The 19,044-nt window shown below is 45.3% G+C and overlaps 2 protein-coding genes across 2 annotated transcripts; one reads left to right on the top strand and one right to left on the bottom strand.

Moving 5' to 3' along the window:
* Nucleotides 1–1,798: 1,798 nt before the first annotated feature.
* LOC121625242 (BTB/POZ domain-containing protein 17) lies at nucleotides 1,799–5,533 on the bottom strand. Its single transcript, XM_041963321.1, has 3 exons — nucleotides 5,455–5,533; nucleotides 3,657–3,951; nucleotides 1,799–2,870 (listed from the first exon to the last, which is right to left on the bottom strand). Exons 1-3 carry the CDS (start codon nucleotides 5,531–5,533, stop codon nucleotides 1,799–1,801), a joined length of 1,446 nt encoding a protein of 481 aa, XP_041819255.1.
* A 10,949-nt stretch (nucleotides 5,534–16,482) lies between these two features.
* On the top strand, nucleotides 16,483–18,759 carry gpr142 (G protein-coupled receptor 142). Its single transcript, XM_041963097.1, has 2 exons — nucleotides 16,483–16,624; nucleotides 17,801–18,759. The coding sequence occupies exons 1-2, from the start codon at nucleotides 16,486–16,488 to the stop codon at nucleotides 18,757–18,759; spliced, it is 1,098 nt and encodes a 365-aa protein (XP_041819031.1). The 5' UTR covers nucleotides 16,483–16,485.
* The last annotated feature ends 285 nt before the right edge of the window (nucleotides 18,760–19,044 follow it).

Below are 19,044 nucleotides of genomic sequence, written 5' to 3'. Positions count from 1 at the left end.
TGGAGCCTTTCTTTACCTGAATCAACAGTCTGGAGATACAAGGTGTCACATCAGATCAAAGCCTTCTGAGACAAACGCTCGTTTTTGGCTGTGTGAATAAAAGTGACATGAACACATGTGAAGTGATGAAAAGATGAAATCACACGACAATCAGGACAATTTTCAGTTAACTTTTAAAATGTTAGTAAAAACCTTTATTATCAGGTAACATTGATTAATGCAACAGTGAATCTAGGTAACAACTTCAGTGACGTTAATGAACTAATGACAAGGTACTCTGACATCTACTGTGGCATGGAGGCTTATAAGAGTGTTTTTTTTGTAAATATATGATGACTAAAGTAAAAGTAAAAAGTAAAAATTCCTGTTGGAGCCCCTGAAGTTCAACAGGATGAACATTTAGTGCCCAATAAGTTCTGATTTAGTGATCTGCAGGTTAAAAATGTCTCATTTAGGCTAAAACTGTGTGAAAAGTGATTTTACATTTAAGTTACATATAACTATTATTTCAAAAAGCTCTTAATTACTATTTTTAAATTTTAATGACATGCAGTCGTTAAGGTGCTTGTTGAAACAACAGTCAAACGTAACTTAAACATCTAAAAAAGCTTCACTTTTCAAATAAATTCAGCCCAGTTTTAACCCAGACATCTGTACCAAATCACCAGATCAGTGTTTACCGGGTGATGAATGACAACCGTGACCCCGTAATTGTAAATGGGGGCATAATAGCACCAATATTTGAAAAAAACACAAAGAAAACGGGGCAGGAACAGGCCCTCAAGCACGAAGGATGAGGCTGATGCTCTATTTTTCTTACTGTCGACAAATCCCATGAAAAGACCAAAACCACAAATGTCTTCGTCTGTCAGTATTTTCTAACTTCCCGTCTTTGTCTCTCAGCTCATTGGTTCCTACTAAATATGTAAATCTTGTCAACAAAGTTTTTATCAAACGTTACTCAAAGTGGAGGAAAAAGCATTTAAGGGGGACTATTTTCAGCTGCGGATTAATACACATTTGCTGCTCTCGTGAGTATTTACAGCGAGTGAGATTGAGTCAAAGTGAACGGCAGTGTGTGTGTTTTTAGTAGTTTTTGGATGGTGCAACTCTGTGGCACAGAGGAAGGTGATACATTTAATGTTGGTTTCCGATCTTTTTCATGAGATCTGTTGACATGAATAGAAAAATAAAATAGCACCAGACTTCTCCTTTAAGAGACATGTTACATTATCACACTCAGCATTATTTGCAAACTGCTCTCAGACAGTCATGAGTCAGGCTGCGGTGCGTTAGTTGCCCAATGAAAACAGCGGTTGTACGAAACAAGACGAGTGATCCAAACATCACACTCGAGGTGGGATCAGATCCGCGTCCTCGTGATGTGATACGAGTGAGGTGTCGTGTCGGAGGGTTGGACTGTGTGCTGTGAGGTAAGGTGGCTCAGAGAGGAGTGAAGCTCCTCTGTCATCCTGGTTGTGGTCATCCAAGGAGGGTTGATTCCAGGGCAACTGGACTTGATTGTAGATACTTGAAAATGTTTCAGCTCTCATCCAAGAGGCTTCTTCTTTTACATTTGGCCTGATGTGACTCCAGCGACTCTACTGACCTTTACGCCATTACACTGTCACAACAGCCAGGACCGCTAATGAGCCAGTGAGCTTGATAACGACCCCTTCTTCAGTTGTAACCGACTCCCCAGCAGTCAGTCAGAACCGAAGAAGCTGCTTGGATGAGAGGCAAAATGTTTTCAAGTGTCTGCAACCAAGTCCAGGTGCTGAGAGAGGAGGGGGGAGGGTCAGTTCTTTGTAGTTATGAGGGTTTGGTACAGCGGCTTCACCACAATATGGAGGAAGAGGGAGCTGTCGATGAGGTATTCAGACGTCCGACGGTACAAGTCGGCTTCCGCCAAGAAATCGCCGTTTTCCTCCGTGCTCTGGTGGAAGTTGTAGACGTGTTTCACCACCACCCTCCCCTGCTGCTGAGCCATCACCAGCACCGTCTTCTGGAAGTTCACCCCGGCGAAATCTGCGCTGGACGTGGCCGGCGTGATGATGATGCGAGGGCGCCCCCCCTCCACACGTGTCGGCTGCATGGCGCCCGTCTCTGTGTACATCGGCCTCATGCTGAGGGGTAGCCAGCGTGGAGAGAACAGGGCGTTCCAAGTCACGCGCTTGCTGGCGTCGTGGCCGCTGGGCCCCAGCTGGGTCTGGAAGCTGGTGCTGCGGTCGTCTCGCGTGGGGTTGCTGATGATCCAGGGAGACCCCCAGACTGGCGACAGGTAGTTCCTGGGCATGAAGAGGCTGCAGTTCACGTCAAAGTATTTGGCCATGTGCAGCGGCGATGCAGAGTGAAACTGGTAGGACATGTACAGCAGGTCGCGCACCGACTCCTGATAGCGAGCCAGGACTGATGACTGGGTCTGCAGGCGGAACAGCTCCCGTGGCGGCATCATGGCGTAACGCACAGCTCTTAAAGCGTTCTCCGCCGTCAGGCCGTCTGGCTCATTCTGTATAATCCAGGCCTCCAGCGCCGCAAAGAGCTCCATCTCACTCTGCAGGATGAGGTCCGAGCGCTGCAGCAGGGACATGAGCAGCTGGCTGCTGATGGTCACCCACTCGCCGCTCTGCAGCACCGACGACAGGTTCCAGGCCATGTACTGAAGACAGCTGTCCCTCAGAGTCACATCCCCGGCCTGCTGGGCGTACTCGTACCAGCCCGCCACGTGGCCTGAGGAGTCCCGGGCCAGATTCTGGGTCATGTACTGGGTGATGCCCTGCTGGAGACCCATCACTTGATACTTGGTGGCCAGCTTGTGCAAAGGTGTGGCCTGATCCAGGCGCAGAGAAATCTCTCCACAGTAGAGATACCTGCTCAGAGAGAGAGGAGAGTTTGGATGTTGGAGCATTTGGAGCATGTACTTTTTTTATGTCTGTAAAATGACAACATACATACAGAATATGACCATTTAGCCTAAAACGGCCATCAACATAAAATTGATGTGGCTCACATGCAAACAAAAAGAGCAACATTTTCATCCCATTGGAGTGGTGTTTTAGCTCTGTTTTGGTCTCTACCAACTCCCGAGAAAACATCCGGTTCTTTAGCTGCTAAATGCTTCACTCATGTGCACCAGCTAGTCGCTAACTGAACTGGTGTTCAGCGGCTTTATTAGGGCACGAAAGACCCTTTCAAATTACACTCATTTGATTCATGGTTAATGTGAACATATCGATTAGTGCAGAGTGGTGTTTCTATTTTTCTGTCATTATCTCAAGTCACCTCGAAGCAGCTCCCTACAGGTGAAAAACATGATTTTGATTCAGGCATTTTGAGAAAAGGTCCGGTTTGGATCAACCTCATTAACATTCGAGATAAAAATAGATTTTGTCATCGATTGCTGTTGCAGCACAGGCTTCACAGTGTCTTACTGCTCCACCGCAGGAGCTGCTATTGAGCAACCCAGCAGTTCACTGATTGATCAGTTTGTTTTATGTTGAACTCATCATTGATCATCAGATTTAGGGCTGCAGGTGCAGAGGTCTGCCCTCTAGAGGGTGCTATAACTCAATCAAACTGGGTGAAGCAGCTGGCTGGTGCGTCTCTCGGGGTCATACAGTGGGAGCTGAGCGTTCAGCCTCCTCCTGCATCATCACCTGATGAACTTGTCAAACACGGCAGCGCAGTCGGAGCTCTCCTTCAGCACCAACATGCTGCTGTTGCGGTTCAGCAGCATCTCCTCAAACACGGGGCTCTGCAGGGAGAGCACCAGCGCGTGGGCCTGGATCACCTTCACCTCATCTGCGCTGGGCGTCTCCACCCTGAGCGACACGTCACTGCCGTTCCCCTGAACCAGCAGGGCCTCCAGACGCTGCACCAGGGTCAGGGAGTGGCTGATGGTGTCCCCGCTGCCGCCAGCTCCGTCCTGGGCTCCGTCAACCCTCAGCATGCCTGGTGGAGGGGAAAGGGAGGAGGGATACATGGAGTTATAAGACTGGAAAACAAGTAGATGCAGTCTGCTGCAATAAGTGAGACTTAGATTAAAGTTAGGCAAGATTCAAACTTTCCTGGAGGAATTTGCACAAGTTGCATGTCAGTTATTTATCGGGGCAGATAGTGGGTCAGCATCATCCAAATCCATGCCATTGATCAGTCCAGCTGCACTCGCTGTCTGGATAATGAGGGATTGTGGGTCACGTTTAATTAAAGCTTTGTCTCAGCAGAGGCGGTTGTAGCACAGCACCCCTCCACCCCCTCTCCCCCGCAGACTACGCTGTCAGTGTAACTGCCGGGATCTGAGCCTCGATTCATACAAGCAGAGTGTGGTTCCTCTTTCTGATTCGTGACAGACGGCGGGCACTTCCTGTCCCCCTGATGGAAACAGACACAAACTCGGTCGTAGGCTGTGATGTTCCCTTTGAATCACAGCCTGGCGGATGTTTCTGTGCAGCCTGTTCAAGCAGCTGTAGGTAGTCTGTAGTAAGTCAGACATCTTTGTTTGGGTGAGAAAAATGTTTTAGAGCCGAGAGGAAGGGAGATATTCAGAAGTGGCTTCACCCAATAAAGAAATAAATAAATAACATTTATTTAGAGAATTAAGTTGCAGTATTTCCTGATACCTTGTGGCAGTAATCTGTTGAGTCTGTCAGCTTTTACATGTACAATAAGGGATGACCTGAAGTTAAAGCACCTTCTTAGGGACTGTACTAAAATGATTTGGGTGAGGAGGAGGCTGAATTTTCCACTTCACTTTCCCTCCCCTGCAACATTCATGTTTTCTTTGGACTGCTGTATCCTCTCCCCAGCATCACCAACAGCAAAATGTAAATTGGTACAAATCATTCTTATCTATCCCTTAATATCTTACTGTGATAATAATAAAGCCCCTGGTGCCGTATTAGAAGTTAAACTGTGAAATTAATGGCAAACAACAGTAACAAAGCAGTAAATATTGACATTTTTCTTAGCTATTGATAAAAGGGGCACAATAAAGAGATAAAGAGCCTGACTGTTGTGCTCTGCATGTGGCAAAGTGCACCTTGATGTGTGATGTTAGTGTTATTTAATATCAGCTCTAGTTAAAATACAAACAGTCTCTTCAGCCAAAAAAAAGATCATAAAACCTTCCTCCTCCTCAGCTTCGCTCCCTGGTCATATTCATGCAGCCCCTTTCAATGTTTCTTTAGTAGAAAGTTGTTCCAATAAAAACTATTTGCAGTTGTATCTTGTTGTTTTGTAATTTGGGTGAATCGACCCTTTAAATGCACAAACTTGCATTTGAAAAACCTTTAATGTCCCGAAAAGAAATCCACAGCAGCGCCCCCCGTCTTCACACCGACAATCGTCAAGCAAACAGACTCACACTGAAACTTGTCTAAAATTCTAACCAGACCAGACAACGATTAATTCAACACAGCACTATCCTGCTTCAAGAAGCACTGAGCACCAACTCACCTGCAGCGGCCGCCCCCAGGTGCAGCCAGAGAGCCAAAACCAGCATCCCAACGTGGATCTGGACAACTTGTTTGGCCATGTTTCCCTCCGTCCGTCCTCACTGCGTCTGGCTTTCTGTCTGCCCGGCCGCGGAGGACGAGGGGTCTGTGTCTGAATGTGGGACAGGGGTCCTCCTCGCCACATCCGGCCCACCGCACACGCAGAACCTGATCGATTGGTGGGTGGAAACAGGCCTGGGTTGTTTCCATGACTACCACTTTGATTGTGACTTTCCTATCCTTGGGTATTAATGCTTGCTGCACGTCATTGATTGAATGGGGAGGGCACAGGGGCTCTCAGACAGCTGAGAGACTGGGGGTCTGAGGAGCAGCTGGGGCGTTCAGGGTTTGATGCTGTTATCTGGTCTGACTGCAGGTCTGCAGATGAGAACCGATCTGCTTGAAACAGGTTTTATTTGAACCCTTCAGCTGTTTTCCTCGGTGATATCTGCGTCGGAGCTTGACAGTGAAGCAGCAGCAGTAGTTACAGACTCCACACGCTGTTATGTGTGTCAGTGTGTTCACCCAGTTCAGCTCATGTGCGTGACACAGCAACACAAGCAATTTATTAACAGCTTCAGGCTACAGCACGCTTCATCAGGGGGGAGTAACTTACAAGATCAATATTTCTCTTTTAATCATTCTGACTAAAATCCTCATCACTGTTTTAGAAAATGTGCAGAATCACAAACCAACATTCAGACCGTGTCATGAGGAAAGTCAGCGGGAATGACTCCACAGCTGAGGTCCAGCGTGTTTGTGATGTGTTATGTCGTGTCTGTCATCACATGTGTGTCACAGTCGATGGTGATCTCACAGGACCAGATCTTCTATCCCAGTCTGAGTCCGGATAGGAGGGGGGGGCTCCGTGTCTGGATGTTAGTCCACAGGTCAGTCATTCACACAGTGGCCTTCAATGTGCAAAATACTTAAGTTTAACTTGAAAAACCTCAAACATTAAATTTCCAACCACTGTTTTGAGCAGTAAGAGTTGTTCAGTGACCTTTATGTCCTTTAATGGTTGATTCATCCACATTTTGCTCCTTTCCCTCTGGTGCTGACTACTCGTGATAGTTTTGGTTGTGTGAATTTTTTTGGAATTTCATTTGTGATGCTCACAGGATCGAAAAACTGTGTTTTAATCAATTTTCAGGGGAACAATTTTCTAAAGAGAAAATGTGAAAACTGTTCATGTCTGTTCAAATCTCAGATATCTGAAAAATGAAGACAGAAAACCAAAACTAGCTGCCTGAATGGATCCTACTTGATGTTTTCTTTTTAAATTCGGGTGAACTTGACATTGAATATATTTAATTTTGTGGTATCATTTTGTGATAACTGGACAACATCAGTGCATGGATGTGTTTAATCATTTCAACACCCTGCTGAGAGAGAGGCTGCACATCACACACAGTGTTGAACAACCATCGACTGTGGAAGATACTACCAATGTATTTACACGACATGTCCAGTAGAGGGCAGACAAGCTGCATCTGTCCAGCAGTTTACTGAGTGATGAACAGTATTTGACAGGATGCAGCTCTGAGCCGAGGCCTCATCACAGACACCAGCATGAGATCCTTCCACTCAGAAAAACACAGCAGCTCCTTAAAACACACTGCAACTTTTTTGTCCCTCAGGCCTCCTGTTAGCGTGTGATGCTAACTGATGCTCCGTTGTCACATGAGCTAAATACTGAAGATTTATTCTGTCATCCAGCTACAGTAGAGCTGAGTGAGTGAGGTAATTATGGAGCCATTTCTGCTTGTTTGTGTTACTAGAAGAAGTCAAATACTGGTCTTAACTGAGTGAATAATGCAGCATCTGTGCCAGACAGAGTCACTGCTCTGGTATGATTTGACGAAATAATGAAGAAATGTGATAACTGTTAACAAGATAACCTTAAAATATTCCATGGCAGGATTAAGAGCTGCTGCAGTCGCCATGTGAGCCAGTTGAAACCAGTCTGTCCTGCAGCTGCTGATCAATATTATTTCTTTGCACTTAATTAAAAGTTTCTTGTCACGAGCATCAGTGCTTTCTGTGCAATAGAGAGCTTGAACTCTGGCTAAAGAATACAGAAAATGCCAGTATGTGCACGACAAAGCAACTAAGAGAAGCTGTTTCAAGCTTTATTCTCACCCAAAAGACACACCGGGGAACAAAACTGTGCAGAGTTCAGACAAGAAAGCGTCAGTGAAAGATGCATTAATCAAACGAGCGAATGAAAAACAGAGATTGTGAGATTCTTCGTGCTGCAGACGGAGTAGAAGCGGTGATGAGTGTGCGTCTGAGTGCAGATGAGACGACAGTGTTCGTCTGGAGAGCTGCTCATGTTACAGCCGCTGAGACTCTTATTGCCTGAAAGCTGCACAGAGTGACAGTCTGGAAAGCTGAGGTTGTGGCAGGCGTCCAGGCTGAGGTGACCTGCCTCAGCATCGGTTTATCTCACTGCAGCAGCTCCATTAGCTCTTCCTCTCTCTTCTTCCTCCCTCCTGCTTCACTCCGGCTGCAGAGGAAGATTTGTTTTTCACTGGTAGTTGTTTCTGAGGGACGAGCTGAAGGCAGGCAGATCGAAACCGACTATAAATCTGTGCTGCCAATAGATTCTGCAGGTGTGAAATTGGCTCTGTGAGTTATTCATCTGCTATATATTTGAATATAACCTCCTGGTGTAAATCCTCCATGAGACAAATGCAAGAACTACCAACAATCATATGGAAGTGGAGCACACCTGTACGTCACTCCAGCCATGTGAAAAGTTAAACCACTGGAGCACAAACTGTTCTGTTAGTTATAAGTCCATTATCTCACAGGGTTTGTGACCTGCAGCTACGCTTGTCAAGGATGCAGCTCGAGCAACAACACGTTTCCATTAATGCAGATTTACACAAAATTCACTCGTTTTTCAATAAATGGGTCCTTCACTTTAGACAAAAGTGGACAAAAGCAGCCTTCTCGTTTTTATTCAGCCACTCTTCATTTTACCTGCTGAAATAATAATTGTTTATGGCAGAATTAATTAGCTGTGCCTCGCTAACACTAATTAACAAAATTAATTCTACCAGGTGGCTGAGATTAATTGTCTCACTCAGGTTTTAACACTTCCGGCTGCCTGATATGAAAATGAGAAATCTGTGAAATGTGCTTTGGATGGCTACAGGCAGCACGCGATCCGTGTTAAGACTTGATGCTAATGCTAACAGGTCCTAGCATCCCCACCAACTGGAAGCTTGAGAGCTTTTCTTACACCGCAGGGCAGAACTTTAAAGTAAATGTTCTGCCTCAGTGACACGCTCCAGGTTTGCCAAGGTGATTCATGTCCATAAAAGGAAGATTTGATTTCTGTTGACCATGGTGATGAATATAAACCACTGCATCACATTCATGAAGCAGAAAACATTAGGCTCAACCCCTCAAATTTAGCTTGGTCCTCATTTATTTGCCCGTGTTTATCGCTTGCCTCCCGTGCATGATTGCTGAGAGCCGAGGTTCATTATTTGCTTGAGTGACCCCCGCTGCAGTGTAAAGTCACTGTATGTCAAATAAACACATGAAATGACATGCAGCTGCAGGGTGAACGGAGCCAAACGAAGTCGGAGCAAGCTCACGTAGGCCTCAGGTTCGCAGATAGTTTGCCAACAGGCTGAACTGACGGATGAATTAGTTCTTCAAATCTGCTCCTCTAATGCTCTGTTTGCTTTGGAGCTTCGCTATCATGCAGTCTTGAGATGTGCTTTCTCGAAAGGTTTAGCTAAATTAAGGACACATTTATCTTGTACGAAACAACAACTCTGCTCCCAGATCCACTGATCTTATTTCCTCGCTTGTAATTGTGTTAGTTTCAACTGCTGTTAAGAATAAATACATGAAATTAGGAAGCTGCTGCTGCTGCTGGGTGTCGTTATTCTTCGGTCCCTGCCTGGTGTCACTGTGTGTGGCCATGTGTTACTCGTTGTGTGGGGACATAAATCTGTTTACACAGTCACATTGCGGGGACCTTCCTTACGGGGACGAGATGTTTAGATAATGTAAATCATTTCATTTTAGGGTGAAGACTTTGGTTAAAGTTTGGGTTTGGGTTAGACAGGTAGTTGTTACGTTTAGGGTACATCTCCAGGAAAATAAAATAAGTCTTCTGTATGCCAAAAAAACGCAGTTCCTTTTATGACCACCTGAGGCTGGCTCCAAAAGTGAGTCAGTCCCCATAGACCCCCATATTAAAATGTTACAGCAGATTCACAGCCTGATAAAAAAAAAAATCTCATTCACTTATTTAAATTATATGAAGGCTTAAAGTTACGCATAATTATGAGCAAGGCTGCTTTGAGTGAAGGCTAGCTGCTAGGTTTCAGCAACCAGGCTTCACTCAGCTACCTCAACTCCACTTCTATGCACCATTTTTTGATTAGCCAGTTTGGTGGAGTCTTTTTCTTGAATGTATTTTGTGCATCAGATGTTGCACATAATACTGAATATATTGGATGAAAAATGGAACATTTTACAAACTGTGCGTCATTAAAACTGCAGTAAATCTATTTTTTCTTCCAAAACGTCACACAAAACATTTTTTATTCTCTGACATCTTGCTGGAACTGTTCCACCACCGTCAGAAAACCGGTTTGATTTTTTCTGGGTGTGACTGGAGTTTCAGCCTCCTTTGTGCAGCAACATCAAAGTTCCTATCACAATGATTGCTAACTTGTTTTCTGCTGAGCTGTCAGCTGACGTGAGAACAGCTAGCTGCTTCATCCAAGATCAACAATAAACCTTCAGGCTCTGTTTTTTCCAAAGATTTAACACTTATTCTTCTTTTTCCAAAATCTCTTTCTGTCTCACCACACCATCAGTGTATTTTACATTATTATATAATTTTTTTTACAGCTGTGAGCAGCTCCTTTATTTTCTCTGTGCAATGCATGGGGGGCAATAGTCAGCAGCAGACTCAGAAGTCCATCCATGGTCTGACGGTCAATCTGCCCCCTACAGGTCAAAGATTTCACTTATCCAGTGAACAACGTGTGCCGGATGGATTGGCAGTAAATTCAGATGATGACACATTATGACTTTGGTGACCCCTCAAATTTTCCTTTAGCACCAATGTGAGGGAAACGCCTCAACAACTATTTTATAGTTACCATGAAATTTGTCTCACCTGTCAGAAGGAACTGCGATAACAGAAGTTCAATTTTCCAATACACTGATTTATGATCAAATACCTGCAAAACTAATGACGTTCCCATCAGTCTCAGCTGGGCTTTGTGTTAACTGCTAATTAGCAAATGTTAGCATGCTAACAAGCCTGATGTTAGCATTTAACTCAAAGCACCACTGTGTGCTCATTGCATTATGCTATTAGCATGGTTTTTTCGTGTGAACACACACTCAGAAGCGGTTTATCAGTGTGCAGGCTGGTGTGCAGTGTGGAAACAGATCAGGTGAAATCATTTTGCTTTTGAGGACAAATCATAATGAACGTCACACTGAATCAGTCTCCACCTTTGACCGGCTTCATCGTTACCTGTTACTGCAGTGCAGTGAAGAACATGAGGCTCTTGCCTTCTAAGTGCAACACAAAATGCTGCACTACCACCGTGTACTCAGTACTTTCTGTGTGCATACAGCTCCTATCTATCAGTGGTTTGGACTCAGCTTTAGTGTGCATACGGACATATTTGTGTATATTTATTTTGTCTCTCTTCCAGGGTGAACATGGAGATGAAACACAGCCTCAGACACGTGTCCACTTTTTATTCGCTGTCAGACTTCATATAGTTTCCCATCAGTTTTTCCTGTATTTCTCTCTGCACTCTCTCCTTTCTTTCTAATTCTTTTAATCTGTTTCCTCCCTCATTCACCTCCTTCCATCCACAGCCCAATCCCTCCCCCTCTCTCCCCTCCCTCACCCTCCTCACATTTTCACTCCCCTCTGCCTCATTTCTCCCCTCTCCCTCCGCTCACTCGGTGCAGTGATGTACTGGTTGTCTGGACTCCACTTCTCCTCCTCCTCTTCCTCCACCACGTCTCCTCAGCGTGCGTCCGGCGGCGATGTCGGGGACTCTGTAGGAGCAGCAGAGCAGAGGTCCGGCTGTAACCCAGGCGGAGAGTCGCCGTGAAACCTGGACGTGAAGGTAAGACTGCAGACGGTGAGGCCGACCATACAAGGGCGAACAAAGCCAAAGCAAACTGTCTCCATTCACTGTTGAGGCAGAGACGTGTCTGAGGTGCTCTGCTGTATGTGGATGAAATGTTTCTGTCTCTTGTGCAATCAGCGCTGTTCCATATCATTGACTTCAGATGTTGGTGCAAGGTACAGTCATTTTATAAAAACTATTTAGGGGAGCAGGGAGTGAGTCTGGACTGTCTCACTTACGTTTACAGAATTTACTTGAAGTGTTTCCTGTTATTTCACCTCCGAGAAAGAGAAATCTGTCAAAGTGCACTTCTGGAATCTGTCGTCCTAACAGCGCTGACCACTGTCAGGATTTTGGCCTCATGAATGAACATGAACCGCAGCGCAGCTCACAGTCTGCACGATGTCGCCTGCCAGCCATCGACTTTCCATCTGGGAAAGATAGCTGCATTGAGATGTATCAAGAACCTGTTCTCCATGATGAAACCTTCTTTTCCTCATAGGATGAATCCTCCTCACACTCAGCTGAAACTGCAGTATGTTTGCTGTTCTGTTACGCTGGCTGCAGCCTGTATCGCCCAGTGCTGTTGTTTCAGGTGCTCCGTCTCCTGATGAATAATTAAGAGGACTCAGTGGAGCGCAGATAAAGTTCAGTACAGCTTCCTGGGCACTGAACCCCCTGCAGAGCCACATCCTATAGCCTCCAGCAGCTTCCCAACCCTGGGAAGACCATCCAGAGCAGAGTCTTAATGAGAAACATGCCTCGGCCCGATCTCCACCAGCCGCTCAGCCGTCCTGGTTGAATCTGATGTTCTTCTCGGGGGGATTCTGTCTGCTGACACTTGACAGGCACAGTATGATCAGCCTATTCTGTTGTCACATTAAAGTAAGAAGACTGTGGAGTGGGTTTAATAAAACACCTCTGAAGTGAGAACGCAGAATTAGTAGCACCCGAGGGACTGAACGTGAAGTCAGCGCAGGAAATTTGTGATGAAGAGCAATTAGAGGAGACAGCGAACTCTCTAAGCTTTTAGATTTAATTTGCTGCTTTCAGGATTAAAGAGGACCTCGGTGTAAAAGAAGCGGCTGCGGGGATATTGATCGGTCAGTGTAATTACTGTTCCCTTGTGCTGTGTTTTTATCTCACAACCTTCTCATAATGATCATCTTTCTTACTGCTGGTCCTGGGAAGCGGCTCTTGAGGAAACAGATCAGGTGTCTGAAAGACTTGGTCCTGTCGCTCCTGCAGGTCTGCAGAGGCCATTTAAGCCGCTTTCACAGTAGATGCATGCAGTGATAGTCAATTTTAGTTCGCTTCAAACTGTACTTTTGTATCAATTTCTCCATTTATCCTTGCAGCTCCTCTTATGTACTTGCTGTAATGATGCTTGTAGCAGCTAATGACATAACAAGTGCTGGAAGATAAAGCTAAGCAGGATCAATTTATTATTAATTATTATTGATCAATTGTTGAGGTCGGTAAATCCTGCTCCTTAAATTTGCTGCTTTTCTGCTTTATTCAGCCAAAACAAGCATTTTGAAGACATCTTCTTGGGCTTTAGGAATACTCAGAATACTTTCACTACTTTTATTGCTTTTTAAACTGCTTATAAGACCATTTTGACATTTTATCACATTATGCAGTTATAACACATTACATATTATTTGAAGAGTGCAGCGCTTATTTAAAAACACGTAGTGTAGAGGAGGACCACTGCAGTGATGAATGTATATCCTCCTATGGGAGATGAACGCCTATTAATACTGAATAGGACATTCCATCTCGGCACGAGGGGTTTTGTTCCATAACAGAGTGAAATATGAGACGAGAAGGTTTCATTGATAAAGAAACAATACAAAATACATTTGAGTAAAAGAAAAAACTGTTATTGAATGTATGGATTGAAGCCTTTGTGCCAAAACACAGGCAGCATGCAGCCGATAAAGGCTTCTTATCACAGCATGTTTTACAGCGGAGGCAAATATATCAGCTCTGCAGATTAATGCAGAGACAGGGCAGTTATAGAGGATTGATATTCTGCTCTGACCTCATGCTAAACTAAACGTAAACGTCAACAACACATCTGACTTCCTCCCTTTTCAAAAACACTGGAGACAATAATCTCACTACAAGGTCAGTTGAGTAGCTGCCGATGATATAACATGACGCTTGTCAGCAGATGGAAGTCGCCCAACTGTCGTGCACGTTCATGTTCAGTGTTCATTTTCTTCTTGTCTGTGCTGGTCCACAAGGAAGACTTAACTTCGACCACGATGCATCATCCTTCCTGATGTCACTTTACTCTCCATCAATCACAAAATACAGGTTTCAGGCAGCAGTCTGTTGACTAATTAATGTATGTGTTAAAAAAGGCATCGTACTGACCCCTCCCCTGTCAACCCAACTACAGTACGCACTGAATTACATCTCTGAGCTTGATGATTGCTTTTCGATGCATCCTTTTCTGCTAGTTTATAGTGCTTAGGTGAATGAAAGCAGCCAAGCACTAAAATATTTGATGCCGCCCAATTTTATGATCACATTCCTACTACAGGCCATAAAATGTGCCAGTCAGATAATACGCACGCAGGGTTTTGGCACTTAAATAGCCTTTACAAGGGCAGTAACAAGATATGACCAACTGTTAGCAGAAGCGATTGCCCCGCTCACATCACGAGGCCAGTTTGACCGATTGAGTGATCGCGACTCCATGATGATGTTTATGTTGGGTAAGCATCTACAAATGGTTTGTCACTGAAAGCTTGAGAGATAACGCAGTACAAATATGGCTTCATGCATGAGTGAAGTAAATTAGGAGAGCAGACAGGAGAGAGACAAACGGAGAAAAACAGGATGGATGGCTCCCAGGTGAAAAGGTTAAATGGGGAGACGGGATGGTAATGACTCGGGGGAGGGTGGAGGTGGACGGGGTCATCGCAGTCAGCCCATCTGTTGTTGTGGAGCTGCAGTTTAATTGACTGAGTCCAAAATCAGTGGATTGACTGACTTCTTGTTTCCACAGTTTATCTGTGAAAAACAGCAGCCAGCTGGGATGTTTCCTCGCTCATAGTAAAAAGCAGGATGCAGCAACATAAAGCGGTTTATCATCTGTATAATAATGACATTTTGGTACCTGATGTCATCATATCATGACTGACAGCAGCATATATTTAAAGCATACATCTTTATATACTGAAACATATGTCATGGGAGCCAGGTCTCTGTCACCACAGCAACATAAACCAAATTAATAAGTTATCATGAATTCATTTCTATTTCATGGACGTAAACAAAACCTCATTTAAAGACCTGGTGTATCCAAGACGTTTTCCTGCCACTGGAAAAGTCACTGATCAACAAAGAATTAATAAGCTACTGTTGTGATAATCAGTTAATTGTGTGAATTATTTTCCAAGCAAAAATGTGAAACACTCTCAGCTTCTCAAATGTGAGAATTTCTTTTTGTCTTTCCCTAAATTGAATTTAATACCTTTGGGTCTAACAAGAAACAAGAAATGAGATGTCATCGGCTTGAGTTTTAGGAAACCGTGAAGGATATTTTACATTTTTTTCTGATGCTTTACAGACGAAGCCTTCAAGTTTTCAAAGCTGTAGCTGCTATACCCCAACTTTACCTCAACCTTAACTTAAATCTATCGCAGTATCACAGAGTAGATCAACAATGTGACCATTTGTTCGAACTGAAGAGGTAAATCTTTAAAAACACCACACAAATAAAAAAGTTTACTTTTTAAAAAGGATCAATAATTTCCTTAAACAACTGCTAGTTTTTAGCAAATGTTACTCAAACAGGACTGAATGGTGCATTTGTTGGGACTATTTTCAGCGGCGGATTAATCCACAGTTGGTGCTGTAGTGAGTGTTTGTGGCAGCAGGACGGTGTGTGTGGGACTGAGTCAGAATAAACTACAGTGTGTGTGTTCATGGTGATGAAGGAACATGTCAGTCAGTGAGGCTCTCTGGTGTGTTTTAATGGAGCTCTGTGGCTCAGAGGAAGAAGATCTATCAGGCACAAAAATACGCCCACTTTTTAGGATCAGTTCATTGTTGGTTTTGGTCTTTTCGCTGGATTTGATGACAATAAGAAAAATATCACCAGACTTATCTTTAAAGGTTCAATATGTGGGATTTTCAACATGGCAGCAAAGAAAGAGCGCCATCATGGCGTCCTGAGCAGAGAATGAAGTGACGCTCCCTCTGTGTGTGTGTGTGTGTGTGTGTTGTCATCTGAGCGTCTCTGCCCTTTGTCTTGGTTGCCGGTCTGGCCGCATGTGCATGTTAGTGCATGTGAGTCCTCCTCACTGATGTATAATTAGACCTGCTTACAGTGCTGGAGGTGGGGCTCAGTGGCACATGAAGCTAAAAAAGCAGCTTAAAAAAGCAGCTTTCCGCTGTAAAGAAATTTCCTGGATGAACGTTTACCAGAGGCTAAACTCCGGTTTAGCCCTCCGCCAACTCAAATGCAGATAAAATGATGTAACTGCGCGGCTCTTCTAGACTCACAAAAATGAATCCACGGTGTCGCAGCGGCTTCGTTCACAGTGTAAGTGTATGGCTCTTCTTGGGCCTGTGCGGATCAGGTGATGTTGTAATTACACAGTTTGGCCACCACGTTGAATTAGCTTCACGCCAACACGCCCGTTTCTTTTGGTGTTGTTTGATGCTGCTGCTAGTGCGACATCTAGTGGCAGTGAATGCCGTCTATAGAACCTTTCCAGTCTTCAGTCTAACCAAGCCAGCAGCTTTGCCTTTATTTCTTTCTTTCTAAATTAAAACACTGACTCTGAGTCCTAGATTTCTCTCTCTCAAATGTATTTTCCAGGGGAAGCGCCAAGGTCATGATCGACTGGCCCAATGTGACGGCGTCTGGCCACCGGGAGCTTGGCCTGAAACCCGAGGAGCTGCAGAAGTCCAAATGTGTCCTGGGCTTCATCCCTGTCATCTACTACAGCGTTCTGCTCTGTGTGGGAGTACCAGGTATGCTGTCCTGAGGTCATGCAGTGAAAACTGTGCGCAGGGATAAAAAAGAAATGCCTCTAATTCTGAGTGGTTCTATTCTTGCAGTTAGTTTTGGTTTAATATGTCAAAGTTTTTGGGATTTCCACGACTGTGATTTTTCCTTGCCTTGTACGATACTGCAGGTGAACTGACGTTAAAAGGTCAGAACATTAACTGATGAACTACTTGATTGTATTAGTTGCATTTCCACTGAACCACAGTCAGTGGAAACTAAGCACAGCTTGAATCGCTGCATTGATATCTATTTATAACAGAAGTGGGAACGGCACAGAAAAAATCAATACTGGTATGTTTGAGGTACATTTCAGTGCTCTGACGGACCAGTGAGATGGCACATTGTCGTAGCACATGACCTAATGCTGCTGGCTCTTTTCACAGGCTCCAATAATCTAATCATCTGATAATCAGTTTGTTTGAGTTTGTGAGTTTTTAGCCAGCTGCCACTTTGATGGACAGCGTTCACCTCGGCACTGTTCTCATTACTGTGCTTTGTCTACAAGTCGATGGTGGTCGTTTGGTATTGATGCAGCAGGAATGTAGACAGGGTGGTGTTCAAAACAAGCAGACGTGTCACCACAGCATCCAGATAACGGGACTGTTCCCAAAGGGGAATAAATCTGAAGGCCTGAGAGCCAGAGTCAACAGCTGCATGTGTGACGGGGTCTAAAGACTGGTCATCCGAATAGCTACAGTGAAAATACAGTGTAGAGGAAATACTGTGTTAGACGTGCTGCAAGGAGACAAATGAATTTAATGGTTTGGGATTCATATTGCTAGAATTTATTTTCCACAACCTTTAAAAGGTGGGGTAATTTAACCTGTCCCACCTACACCAACTACAGCCAAACCAACCACAATCTGGATTTTCTGTTTTTTATTCCCATTAAAATTAGAATTTCGGTCAAAACAGCTCTTAAATGTGAAAATATACGTCTATACAGAGTTAAAAACACAAGACAAATTGCAGTAACCGCACTTTATTTTGCTAATCTTCAAACAGAGGGACAGACAAGTTCTTCTGGACGAGAACCTTCAGTGTCACTGATTCTTATTCCTCAGACTGTTTCATGAAGTTAAACATGTTAAAGCAGACAATCTGATCTAATTTTCCTCCTCTTTTATTTTTCCCGTCAGTGAACATCCTCACAGCAGTGGCTTTGTCCAGACTGGCCTCCCGCACCAAGAAAACTCTGTACTACTACCTGTTGGCGGTGACAGGCTCAGACATTCTGTCCCAGCTCTTCATCATCTTCGTCGGCTTCCTGTTGGAGACGGCAGTTTTTCACCGCGACGTCCCCGCGCTCCTGCTGCACTCCGTCAGCGCTGCCGAGTTTGCCGCCAATCACGCCGCTATCTGGTCCACCGTACCCCTCACCGTGGACCGCTATGTGGCGCTGTGCCACCCCCTCCTGCACCGCCAGATCAGCTACCCGGCCCGGGCCAGGAAGATCATCGCGGTGGTCCTGGTGTTGTCGTTCATATCAGGCATGCCATTCTTCTGGTGGTCGGACATGTGGAGGGAAAGCCACCCGCCCACAGCGCTGGACACCGTCCTCATATGGACTCATGTCACCATCATCTACTTCCTGCCCTGCAGCATCTTCTTGGTGCTGAACTCTCTGATAATCCACACGCTGAGGGTAACGCAGACGCAGCAGCGCCACCAGGAGGAGCGTGGGCGGAAGTCAGCGCCCCCTCGGCGGCTTGGGAAGACCACGGCCATGCTGCTGGCCATCACCTCCGCGTTCTCCGTGCTGTGGGCTCCCAGGACTGTCGTGGTCATCTACCACCTGTACGTGTCCTCAGTTCACAGGGACTGGCGCGTCCACCTGGCCTACGACCTGTCCAACATGCTGGCCATGCTCAACACGGCCGTGAACTTCTTCCTCTACTGTTTCGTCAGCAAGCCCTTTCGCAGTGCCGTGCGGGACGTCGTGCTGCTCAGGGGGGGTCCGCTGTACCCTCGGCGCGCTCTGCCGCAACAGCACCCCCCCACCAACGCCTCCATCTCCTCTCTGTACAGTGGGAACCACAAGCGCTTGCAGCGCGACTCCACCCGCTTGTCACTTCACAGGGCCAGAAAGCCCTCATGACCCTGTGCCCCCTCCTCTTAATCCAAAACACCCATCATCCCACGGTCCCTGAGCACTCCTGACCCCAGGGACGCACACTGCGCTCCAGCTTCGACTGTGGACAGCTGCCAGTCCGCCCTGGAGCTCTCTCAAAGGGCCTGAAATGAACTCATGTATGTTTTTTCTATTATGATGTGTCGTCGGTATTGTTTGTCCATGTAAATCAGATAAGATGACAGTGTATTTATTTTTCTTCAGAAGAATTTGACAAAACAAAGTAGGTATTGGGTATTTTCTCTTTTCCAT

This window comes from Chelmon rostratus, chromosome 21 (assembly GCF_017976325.1).
Source record: "Chelmon rostratus isolate fCheRos1 chromosome 21, fCheRos1.pri, whole genome shotgun sequence".
Lineage (NCBI taxonomy): Eukaryota > Metazoa > Chordata > Actinopteri > Chaetodontiformes > Chaetodontidae > Chelmon > Chelmon rostratus.
The sequence above is the reverse complement of the archived record's forward strand: the minus strand, read 5'-3'. Positions and strand labels throughout refer to the sequence as shown.